Below are 13056 nucleotides of genomic sequence, written 5' to 3' on the forward strand. Positions count from 1 at the left end.
AACATGCATTTGTATAATATGCATCACCAAATTAGTCTGAAATGTTCTTTTTGAGTAAAAAAAACAAAACAAAACTGTTCTAGATAGCATACTTCATTTGCCAAACGGTGGCACTTCTTGCTCTTTTTCCTGTCATTCACTGAAGACTCAAAGCTTGCAGCAGATGAATTGGAGAAACTGGAATTTGATGGGAAATGAACACACACTTATCATATTACTTTTCCATTTCTGGTGTTTTCTTTTTCCTCCAGCTGTCTTTACTGTTGGTGAAGCTGAGTCATTGAGCTGAGTATCCAGGGAGTGTTTGTTATCTTAAAATAAATTCTTTAAAAAGCAAAAATGTATTTAATATGAAGGCAATATGAGCAGAGAGTGCAAGCATGTTGAGAGACTGGCTGTGTTAGTTCAGTGAGAGAGTTATTTGTAAAGAAAACAATTTTCACTAGCAGTCAAAACCAATGTATCCACTTATGTCTACATGTTTATTTTATTAAATATGAACAAAATTATAGCAGTGCTGCCATGAGAGAGAGTACCATTTTGTTTATTTGGTAGTTCAATGAAAGGCTTCAGTTGTCATAGGCTGGGTAAGTGGCTGCTTTTTCCCTTGTTTTCACTCACAGTCCCACCTTTTGGGCAAGGCTCTCATCAACGCAGCTGGTAGGCTCAACTGACGGCAATCCAGGGATTACCAGCCAGCAGTATTTAAGGCCAGCGGCTTCATTTGCTCTCCACCGGTTTGTCTGCTAACCGGTACTACAGGTCCCTCTTGTTCATGCATTCTATGCTTTTTGTGTCTCATCTTGATTCTTTCCGTGTACCATAAACCAAGCAGCCAGGAACACACAGGTACAAATGTAAACTTTAAAAAAATGGGTTTTATTAAATACCAAAAAGGACAAGATGATTATAAAAATTCAAAATGACAAAAAATAACCTTTTTTTAAGAACCAAGTGGGCCCATAAAAGAAGTTAACTTGACAAAACTACTCAAAAGTTACTTAACAAACCATAACTCAACAAACTGACCTCCCAAATGAGAAACAGCTCCAGTTATATAGCAAATGAATAAACCATTATATACACCAAAGGTGAAAACTAGAGAGATAACAGCTAACCATCATTCAAGAAGAACCCCATTCCCCCTACATGATCACAATAGATGGTCCAGTCCATTTGATTGGCTTCTGCATTTAAACCAGCTCCACCCTCAGCCTCCTGTTTCAGCCAAACCAGGAAGGACTGGAGCGGAGGCCAGGTAACTCAGAAAGAACAGAAATATAGTATAACATATACCCATATAAAATACCAAACAATGCAAAACAGAGTCTATGCCACCATTTTAACTATAGCTTAGTGCTGTCATGCATTACAGGTAGTGATGGGCAGATGAAGCTTCATGAAGCACTGTAGCTTTTCATCCAATTGGTTCACCCCAGCGCAAAGCATCTTGAAGCTTCATTTGCTCTAGTAGGACATCCACTGGACGTAAAAATATTAGTTGGCATGACTTTGAAGAGTGTGGCCTTTTGCACACAGCCTGTAAATGTCAACAACAAAAGGAGTGTGTAAAACATGTATATTGTAGTGATGGCAGTATACTGTGTATATTTATACTGGCAGTATGGAAAATGATCATTTGGAAATGCTTAAAATGGGAATGATCATTTACTGTGAGGTGAGGTGTGGTTGGGGTGTGGACAGTGGTTGTGCTTTTGTAACGTTGAGGTATGGACAGCTACACACTGAGGCTTTGAGCCTCAGTCCTGCCCACATTTTATTCTGTAAAAACTAAATTTTCACTGCTTTTATGACCTTTTTAGTGGGGTGAACATAGGTAGGCTTTAATGATTTAACAAATCTTTTGAATCCTTTGTCCTCCACAATGCTAAATGGCTGGGAGTCCTCAATCACCATGCTAACCAGGTCTTCATCTATTTGAGATTGTTCTCCTGAGGAAAGACAACAAAAACAAAGCACAAATATAAATATCACACACGTAACTTATTACAGTTGTATAATATTGTTATATCATTTAGTAACATTACTGCATGCTATATTATCATGGCATTTCATGGCTCACCTGATCTTACGCCACAATCGGTGTTCCCCTTATTCTCATGCAAAGCTCTATAGTGCCTAAGCATGGATGAGGTGTAGTTGTTATATCCCAGCTCCCTGGCACATAGCAAACACTTCACCCTGTACAAAAGTAAAGCCGCTTAACATAAATTGTATTGCACCATCAGTATTATGAAAATACATCTTCTGTAGAAATACCTTGTTGGGAGGAATAAGATCAAAATGTTCCCACACAGGGGAGGACATCCTCCTCTTCTTAGCTGGCTCCATTCTCTTCTGAGTCTGAGGGGTTTATATATCGCTGTCATAGCTCGCGGCAAAGTCCGAACCACTTCATGAACCAGTCACGTGGTACAGCCGGGCAGCGAGGCTTCGGACGTCATCATTTTCAGCTCCTCCCATAAATACGCATCGCGGAAACGCCTCCTCCATTACTCGACACAAGCTTTGAAGCCTCGATAGAACCTTCACAGACATACAGCCTCGATACAGAACGTCACATCACTACTTTAGAGCATAATGTAAAAATAAGAAAAAAAGATCAAATTAATATAAATATCATATAAAGTTAATAGATTTAAAAAAAAATATTTTACTGCTGGGGTCCTGTGTAATTCCTTTCCTCCTGTTGTTAAGGATTTGACCTTAAAGATTTCAATGACAGCAATAAAATTCACTCCAACCATCACTTATCCTAGCTGTCCTGTACTCATTTTAAAAATTAATCCTAAATACTGCAGTACAACAAAGGACTTTACTAATGAACACTGAGCGCCTTGAGGCGACTTATGTTGTGATTTGGCGCTATATAAATAAAATTGAATTGAATTGAATTGATCATAATCTTTAGCTGATATAGCATTCTCCGTTCGTTATCAAGGGAAGCAATTCAACAAGAAGCAGATTTTATTCCAGCAGTGTGGTGAATTTAACAAACTGCATTTGTTAAATTTATAAAAGCTATAAATATATCAGGAGGTTATGGCGTGGAATGGAAAATACAGCTACAATAAACATTTATATGATCTGCTCAACTTTGTTTCTCATCTTAATTGTTTGCATGAATAGTTGTTGGCTACTTCTTTACTTAGTATTTGGAAAATTGGAACAGCTCTTATAATGGCTGCCACACAGATACTTCCAGCTCTAAGTTAGGGACCTTACTCAGCAAAATGGATAATTGGAAAGCACCCACAGACCAGTGGGAGAAGGGTGCACAATAGTACAGGTCACCTTAACATTGACAAATGTTCTGTCAATACTTTACTGCTGCCACTGCTGTTATACAGTATATTTTTAAGCAACTTTGAAAGCCATGCTGGATATTGTATTGTTTCGAGATGCAGAAGTATACCAATATATATGTGACCAATGGAGTTAGAACCTTTCATATTTATAGAAAGATAAGCAAAAATCTCACTGTACCTCTTCTTACTTGAGGCACATTGAGTGTCTCCGGGGAAATAATATATTAATAATAATAACAATAACAGATTGCAAAATGTTGATGATTCAGAATGATTTGGCTTCACTGAATCATTAAATTACATAAGTTTGAAGTAAGAACAAAACTGTCACAATTACGCGTGTATATAAACTCTTGATTTACTGCTTAGGTGAAGTTTAGAAGTTGCAATTCTGGGCTGATTTTTACTTGACAGGACTGAGGTCTGTTATTTGTGGAATGTTTAGCATATAAACAGCTCCCTCTGCTGGTCAGTACTATTAGTGCGTGTTATGTTATTGGATAATTAGAAATTATTATCTGGTGTATTATCTCGATTTTTCATCAGTTTCAATCCTTTATCAGTTCTTTCATCAATTCCAATAAATTGTCATTTAACAAAGGAATACATTTCTAATTCAAACGTTATAGAAAAAATATCAGTAGTATTCTCTTGTGGTCTGGAAAAATGTGGGCTGCATTCATCCAAATCAACTAGTAACACATTATCCTAAGTAATTTTCTAAATGGCATTTTGGAAGCATTCTTACTCCATTTGGGGGATTCCAGATAATTCTTCTAATTTTCAGTATCAGGTTATGATCAGACAATCCAGCAATCAGGTTTAAATACTTTAAATTCTCCCAGTTACTAAACACAAATCCAAAGTGTGTACTTGCCAAAGTAATAATTCCTCTAGGTCCTTCAATTGCTTACATCAGATGAAATTGATCAGTTATTTGTTCAATCTTTCTTTCTAGCTATACTGTCTCTCCAGTTTATATTAAAATCATATTATTATAATGTTTTTCTTAGAATTATATTATTTTTTAACATAGTTTCAATTCAATTCTATTGAATTCATTTTTTCAATATAGCACCAGATCACAACAACAGTCACCTTTAGTTGTGATCTCGATCCCCAACAATCAGCCAGCTCAGCTACCTTTGAGCAAAGGTTTGGCAACAGTAATTTGCACGCCTGCATGGCTTAAGCCAGAAGAAAACAATCTGCAAATACCAGTAAAAACTGCTGGACATAGGTTCATGTGGTCTTATAATGATGGAGCCATGGCAGTTTCTTTTCCAGTAACTTTTAATAATAATAAAAATAATAATGATAAAAACAGAAATATGCCAAATAACTTCGAACATAAATGATTATACTGAATGCTGGATAAACTCAACATCAAGAACAGGAAAAAACGTCTTAAATGTGTGGTGATGATTAAGACGGGGCACAGAACAAAATCAAAAACGATAATAATTACAGTTTCAATTAAACAAAATACTAACGTAAGCAAGCAAATTTGTCTCCTTTTCACAATATAGTTTTTTATAGTTTTTGGTAAACATTTAGAAGTTAACTCGGAATTTCATAGGGCATACATGGTGGATGGACACGTTCTCTCTAAAACCTAATGAGACATGACATTTTACTTCATTTTATGACAGTCAATATAAACGTGATTATTAGTTCTCAAGAAAACCAACAACTGGAACGTAATGGAACGGAACATCTAATAAAACATGGCTTCCTCTTATCAGGTTAAGAGATTCTGTGAATGACTTTTTGGAAAGTCTGTAATAGGAACTCCTGTGGTTCATGCAGGTATTTCATAAACCACAGACTCAAAATCAATAAGCTTCACCATTAGCTAGGTTTGTTACAGATTGGAGACTGCAGTTTTTAGGGACATCAGACATAAAGAAAAGGTGACATGGGACAGTTGAAGACAAATGACTCTGTTTCTTTACTGTGACTGTGTGTTTCCTGTTAAATTTGTGCTATATAATCATAATTTCAATTGCTCCAACAAAAGAATTGACCAAATATTGTCAGGTCTGCACTGGCAGACCGCATAGAAAGGAGAGAGTGGACCCAAATGCAGACTAAGGAGACGGAGTAGAACAAAAAACAAGCCTTTTATTTTTGGCTGCATAAAATACAAACTCAAAGAAAAGGGAGACAAAGAATAAACTAACAAAACCAAAACTGGGAAACAACTAAACACTAAGTACATGGAACATGAAGGTGAGACACAAAGGGAAACTTACACTGTAAATCCACAGCAGGATAATCAGGGAAGATGAGGCAGCTGGGGAACACAGGAGGAACTGAACATAACAGGGCAGTGGAAGCAAAATTGAACACAATGAACACATGATGAGAGAGTGTCAACACAAAACAGGAAGCACAACAAACACGAGGACAAAAACAAAGACACACAGGCTTTAGACTGTGACCAGGAAAGAAACAGACAAGGGGACATGAGTGACTGGGGAGACAGAAAGGGAACACGGATCATGGAGACTAAAGTAACTAAACAAGAAACCTGGAACACAGGGAAGGCACAGTGACAGAAAACTAAAGATAGAAACTGTAAATATAACATAAGCAGAAAACAACTAAGAGAACCAAAACAATGAATGACACCAAATCAAAGAATATTAATAAAACCCCAAAACACATAGACATTGACCATGACAAATATGGGGCAACAAAATTACCAATCATTATCACATCCACTAAAAAATAACTGTATGTAACATGATGACACATTTTCCATTCCTCTAAAACAGGAGTGTCAAACTCAAATACACAGTGGGCCAAAATTCAAAACTGGAACAAAGTCGCGGGCTAACGTTAATATTTATTGAAAAACAAATCTTCCTCCAGATATAAGAATGAATCTTTTCTTATGGACTCAAATAAGTTTTGCTGGAAAACTGAATATGGAACAAGCAAAGCTTAATACTAAACAATATATATATTAGCTGTATAATACCAGTAGGCCAGCTCTAATAGTAATTTGGTATGGCTTCGCGGGCCAAATGTAATTAGGCTGCGGGCCAAATTTGGCCCGTGGGCCAGAGTTTGACACCTATGCTCTAAAATATGCTAAAGTTAATAAGTACTTCAAGTTACTGACATATACTATGTTTTTTCTTTCCTTTAAAAATTTGAATTGATGCTTTGTTATTATAGTGCAAGTACTGGTAATCAATCAAGTTTTTAGATAATTTAAGTTACAAATTAAATTAAGAATAAAGGGGTCTGGGTTTTATGGTGCTTCACATCCTTCTTAGAGATGAGCACAGCGACCCCTTGGACTAACCCATCCTCTTTTATCAGGTTCTGCTGCATGAAAGTGGTTTCCGTGGGTCATTTTATTGAATACATGCTGATCTCAAGAAGTGCAGAAAAGACGATGACTCCAAGACCACCTATGGCTTGGATGGCTCAGAATGATGTAATTTCCTTAATGGTACCTAAGTATCTTGGTATGTCAGCTTGGCAGCTTTCAACCCAGTGTCAGGTGATCTCAGTATCTGGCCCTTATAGTGTCTTGCTCCAATACTTTGGATGTGTATATATTTGTAAGTACTTCTTGTGGTAATGGGCACATTGCTGAGTGTACATGGGAGCCATATGCTGGTGGTGATGTCTCTTTCAAACATAACTGCCATGCCACAAGAACCTTGGCTACAATGTAAAAACATTAACTCTGAGATGAGGGAAACACATGCTCTTTTTGTTGCCAAAAGACACCTAAAGAAAGAGGACTAAACTCTAAGCCAGCACCATGGTAACTAGGACACTAAATGTTTATCTTTAGACAAAAAATTCCTTGAATTCCTCAGACTGTATTAGTCTCATTGTACCCAACAGCACAGCCATAGTGTTAATCTTGGAACCCAGAAACTTTGGTTCAACCTCCCTGTCCTATATAATAGTAAATATTTTATAATAAATGTAAATATAAGAAGAGATTCATGTGAGGAGAGGAACTGAAGACATGGCATTTGATTTAACTTGTATATAAGAATATGCCTATATAAAACTAAAGACTAAATAATTATACAAAGCTGCAGTTTTGTTAAACGTAACATCATATCATTTATCTTATACAGTACATTAATAGGAGATAAGCTGTTATGCTAAATAATTACCATAAAATCGAATTATTCACATGGTGTTGTTGTAAATGTACATACAGACCAAATACGTTATACTCACTGATAGTGTTTAAAGTGTCACTTTCCACTTAACCAAATCATACTTGTTAAAGGTTAAAAGAACCAGTAAAATGAACAGGAAACAGAAACATATGTAATACTTATTTTGAAATTACTGACTCGCTCTTTTTTTCCAGGCCTTTTACAATCACTTTCAGCTCTGTAATGGTACAAACTTAATGCAAACTTAATGTATGACTTAAGAAACAAATGACATTAGCCATTTCCATTAAATTAACATTGTAAGATCAGTGAAATGGGCATAAATATTTATTAAACCTTTTCACATATTTCAAACAACACAGGTCTAGAAAGATTTTCTCTGAAGTAATATTGTTTCCTTATGGTTCTTTGTGTCATTAACAGCCTTACACATCAGTTTTCAAAGCTGAGTTGTATTTGTGCTAACTGACTTAGTATAACTCTGAGAGCGTTTCTCCTCTTCCTGGAAGGCAGTCTCCATTGCAGCTAGAATGGATTTGCAGACTTCTTTCTTAAAATCTTTGCCCACAAACACATACAGCAGTGGATTTAGGCAGCTGTTGAGAAAGGCCAAATTGGTGGCCAAAGGGATCCCAATGACACCACTTGAAGTGTCCATTTCTTTCGCCAGCACAATTAGATCCATAATATAAATGGGAGACCAGCACAGAAAAAATGTGATGATAATGGCAACAATGATCTTAAAGGGGCGACCTGATTTCCTTGCCAGTGTGTGGTTTCTTCTGAGATGATGGATTATTACAGCATTACAGGAGACAATGATAGAGAATGGGACTGCAAAAAGCACAAGGAAGCGGGCGATGATAATCGGTGGATAACGAAATTGTCGCAGTATGTTGGGAGATTCTGCATTATAGTCATCAGAAATAGCGTAGCTGTTTAAGCAGAGAGTTTTGTTTTCATTCTCACACGCTTGCTCTGTGTCCATGATGATGGAATATGGAAAGCCGATCATCAAAGCCACCCCCCAAACACCCAGAGTCACAAACAAGGCCTTACGTACATTTCGGTTGTTCTGAGCCCAGACAGGCCACACCACAGACACACATCTGTCTGCACTAATCACCACCAGAATGTAGACACTGGCAAACATGTTCAGAATAAGTACCATGGTGTTGAGCTTGCACATGAAGTTGCCAAAAGGCCAGTGGAAGTCTAAAGCAAGGTTTATTACATTGAGGGGTAGAAATGCTACAAAGATGAAGTCGGCCACAGCAAGGTTGAGGTACCAAACTGTGTTTACTGTTTTCTTCATCTTTAGCCCAGTCACCCAGATAACCAGTCCATTCCCGAGCACACCAAGGAGAAATATCAGGAAGTGAAAAATGATAGACACAGTGATGAGAGACTTTCGAATCTCAGGAGTAGTTGTACTGATGTGAATGCAAGAGTTGCTGGTTGAGTTACTGTTGGTCACCTCCATCATTTTCTTGAGACCTGCGGTATTAACATAAAGAAAGAACAGTATTAATGTATGTTAAAGTCAGTTTTAGTTTTTATACTCAATCTAATTACTCTTACATCACAACTTTATGTCAAATGCAAATTACAAAGAAAAGGAATCCTGTTGATATGAGCACTTAAAACATATTTTGCTAAAACAACACAAATAATGTTGAGTGTTTAGATTGAGGTACTAAAGTGGATGTAGATTACAATACTGATTAGCCCAAAAGAACCTCAAGAAGAGCAGCGATGATTTCAATTCATGAGTTGATGTAAACAATTAAAATCAGTTAAGTTATCTAATGTACTCTCTCATCTTTTGTCTCTCTCTGCAGCACAGTATCACTTCCTAATACAACACCTAGTGGTGCTATTCTGTAGTTTATCTGTGTAAACCATTCGATGAAAACCTTTTAGATAATGCCTTATTTTATGCTGTCAACTTCATGTGCTTTATTCATTCATGTATTGAAAATGACAGCTTCAGCCTGGCATTTAATCTATTATTAGACCCAATTGGTTTCTCTCAAAATGTAAAAGAACTCACCCACCGCTTTAACATCACTCTGGATCCTTTTCTGACATATGACATAGAAACTTAACATTTAACTGTAACTGTAACTTCTTTAAACCCTCCTTTTGTCAGATCGTTTCCTAGTAACATTTAAATTTACGATAATGGATTACAGTTCATAAGGGAATACATTTCATCAAATAGATGTCTTTCTAAGGGTCAGGTGCAGAGTGTGCTCGACAGTGGCCAGAGGTGTACACCCTGGTGGACTGAACCCCAGCTACCAAGACTAACAATTGGGACATGGAGTGTCAACTCTCTGGTGGGGAAGGAGCCTTAATCCCACTGAGTTGGTGTGCGAAGTTGAGAGGTACCGGCTCTATAGTCAGGCCCACTTCAATGCACGGCTTGGGCTCTGGAACCAGTCTCCTAGAGAGGGGCTGGACTCTGTCTCAGTCTGGAGTTGCCCTTAACGAGAGGCGACAGACTGGGGTGGTTATCCTAGTATCTGCTCGGCTTGCTGCCATACATTGGGGTTTTTCCAAGTGGAAGAGAGGGTTTGTACACTGCACCTTCAGGTCTGGGAATGGATCCTGATTGTTGTCTGCGCTTATAGCCCAAATGACCTGGCCTTCTTGGAGTCCCATGACGGGGTGCGATTGGGAGGAACGGCTTGCAAGAATTTAACTTGTGTGGTGTTCTGTTACTGGACTTCTGTGCAAACCACAGGTTACCCATAACAAACACCATGTTCGAACATAAGGGTGTCCATAAGTGAACATGGCACCAGGACACTCTAGGCCACAGGTCGATGATTGACTTTGTAATCGTGTCATCAGATTTGCAGCCGTATGTTCTGGACACTCAGGTGTGGAGGTGCTGAGCTGTCAACTGATAACCACCTGGTGGTGAGTTAAATCAAGTGGCTGGGGAGGATGCTGGAAAGACCTAGCATCCCTGAAAATAGAGTGAGAATGCATTGGGAATGATGACAGAGACCCCGGTCTGCGAGCTTTCAACTCCCACTTCTGGCAGAGCTGTAAGAGCATTACAGAGGAGACTGGGGACATTGAGTCTGAATGGACAATTTTCAGATACACCTCTTCAAACACAAACAAAAGTAAATCATAACACATATGATGATGAACTTATGACAAGCTGAACTGAATCAGGGGAGGGACAGATGCTCCACAAACATCACTTGTGGACTTGTTTGGTGCTGCAGGCAGGCAGGCACTATCCAGGTACAGAGAGAGAAAGTGTGAAGCTGTTGGTGATGCGTAGCATTGTTGCTGAATTTTTGAACTCACATACACTTAGGTTATGTTTATTTGTTAAAGTGAGGGAAATTCCCCGCATCCTTTAAAATACATTGTTCAAATTGTAGAGCATTTCAAGGGGATTATATAGACTGGGTATCTTTAATATAGACAGCGTACTTGCAATACATTTTTGGCTTAAAATAATACAACTCAAAATATTTCATGCATAACATAGATAATAACATGCATCTATAAAATGTTTCTCAGAGCTATTATTTTTAATCAGTCACATTTGATGTTGATTGTTAATTGAATCTTTCTAAATTTAGATAGAGAATTTTCATGTTCATTACTTTTATATATTCCTCATAATTAAACAATAAGACCAAATACTCAGATGTCTTGTATTTATTATGAAGGTATAGTTTGAAATATAATACTTTTGATTTTGATTTTCCAAACACATTACGTTTTTGTACAAAGTATCAGTATCGGGTCAGTTTCGCCGATAGCAGACTGAATTTTACTTCAGATTAATTTAGATCGTAAAGGAAATCAGTGGTATTGCACATCACTACCACAGACGCTGGAGTTTTTGCGCATCGTTAAATGCAGTTTGTCCGACACTGTCCGACAAATCAACTATGACAGCTTATGGGTGCAGACGTCCCGAGCTTGAGCTCCAAACGGAGCATTTACGTAGGGCCCAGTCTCTGACATTTTATATTCATTTTGAACCCCCCCCCCCCCCCCCCCCCCAAAAAAAAAAAAAAAAAACAGTGTTGGGAGTGGAAACCCGAAAGAATTGAAAAAGTCAATGAAATTCACTCTGTGTGCGCACACTGCCGAGAGGAAAAAATGGAGAGGCGCTTTCATTTTGTTATAATCGCTGCATAGAAATATGACTAAAAGCACGACTCTAAACCATCTGGTCACTCTAAAAAAGAAAATTGGCGGTCTGTGAAGCAACCACAACTTTGTATGCGTCGTGTACACGACGCATACAAAGTTGTGGTTTGCAGCATGTTTAACTTATTTACAAAGACTACATTAGGTACATATTATGAAGTTGATGGTCAACCTGACATTGTACGATACATGGGAGATACACCAATTCAGGGCTGGTCTTACCTAAATTCAGGGTGGATGGGGGACACAAAGCTAATCCATTTATTCCATATTTTGTAGAATTTGTCTTTTCGAATTTTAAAAAAGAATGTCAATTTTTCCATTTTAAATATTTCGAAAACCACATTAAACCAATCCTCAAGTGTTGGCGGAGTTGGATTTAACCACTTTCTGGTTATTGATTTTTTGCTGGCTGCTAATAGCGCTTGTAAGAGTTTTGTGTCCCCTCCCCGGACCGAGCCAGCAACCGAGCCCAAGTACAAATTTACAAAATTGATGTCAAATTTTATCTTAAAAACCTCACACAAAGTTTTATGGATTCCCAGCCAGTAATTTTTTAAGTTAGGGCAGTCCCAAAAGATATGATAATGATGTGCCTCTTCTGATCCACATCTTGTTGTGGATCCACAAAGTTGTGGTATCGGGATTCTTCCTGTCCCTCTGATGCTCCAAATTCAATTATAGTCTGTCCTGTTTCAGAGAAATACCTGTAATATTAAGTTTCATAAATATGTAGGGTCTTATCTAAAATCCATGGTGAGGAAGGTCTACGGATAAGAGCCAAAGATACGACTGTGCGCTCACAGCTTTGAGCCATCCATAAAAACATAAGTGAACACTCATAACAGCAACTATCACAAACGCAAGAGACACAGAATAAGTTTTGCTTTTTCAGAATTAATTCTAACACAATTTGCAGTAAATTGCTTCTGTTAATCATGCAAATCGCGTTTGTGTGATATGCCCTTCTTTCAGTTCGATAGCTTTTTTTTAACTTAAGTGATTGAAATGTATTTACCTCAGCAGCCCAAGATACCCGATGTCTTCATCTTCCGACTGTTAATTAACTAATCAGTGCTCCGTCTTGATGATCAGAAGCCCGCACTGCTAAGCTTTATAAAGCCATTCACTTCTTACGTTACCACTGACCACTGTAACTTTTGCTGGGAATCTAACTTCCTCCGGGGCAGTGTATGTTGAAGTTAAAAGATGAATAGCTATGAAATCACCGCCCACTAGCTAATCAGTTCTCCAGAAAATAGCGCATCTATGGAAAATTCCTCTGACGTCCGTGCGCTGATGGGGTCTAAAGTTTTTCTGTTTCCCTCGTGAATACTGCTATAGTTTCTTACATGGTTCACTGCTACAGACATTCG

The 13056-nt window shown here is 37.9% G+C and overlaps 1 protein-coding gene and 1 long non-coding RNA gene across 3 annotated transcripts; both read right to left on the reverse strand.

Annotated features, from left to right (window-relative positions):
- Positions 1-887: 887 nt before the first annotated feature.
- On the reverse strand, positions 888-2482 carry LOC309716577. Its single transcript, XR_014279477.1, has 3 exons — positions 2281-2482; positions 2084-2202; positions 888-1952 (listed from the first exon to the last, which is right to left on the reverse strand). It is a non-coding gene; the product is annotated as an uncharacterized lncRNA (long non-coding RNA).
- A 5401-nt stretch (positions 2483-7883) lies between these two features.
- LOC309716576 (chemerin-like receptor 1) lies at positions 7884-12772 on the reverse strand. 2 transcript variants are annotated; one of them, XM_082550445.1, is made up of 2 exons: positions 12699-12772; positions 7884-8986 (listed from the first exon to the last, which is right to left on the reverse strand). In XM_082550445.1, exon 2 carries the CDS (start codon positions 8973-8975, stop codon positions 7929-7931), a length of 1047 nt encoding a protein of 348 aa, XP_082406571.1. In that variant the 5' UTR covers positions 8976-8986; positions 12699-12772; the 3' UTR covers positions 7884-7928. The 2 variants fall into 2 exon arrangements, with proteins under 2 accessions (XP_082406571.1, XP_082406572.1); XM_082550446.1 differs by lacking the exon at positions 12699-12772 and adding an exon at positions 11903-11931.
- Positions 12773-13056: the final 284 nt, after the last annotated feature.

The sequence above is a fragment of the Aulonocara stuartgranti genome (assembly GCF_965226115.1).
Source record: "Aulonocara stuartgranti genome assembly, chromosome: 11".
In the NCBI taxonomy this organism is placed as follows: domain Eukaryota; kingdom Metazoa; phylum Chordata; class Actinopteri; order Cichliformes; family Cichlidae; genus Aulonocara; species Aulonocara stuartgranti.

Coding starts and splice junctions, on each gene's coding strand:
- LOC309716576 (XM_082550445.1), bottom strand. CDS start 8,975: ATGATGGAGGTGACCAACAGTAACTCAACCAGCAACTCTTGCATTCAC.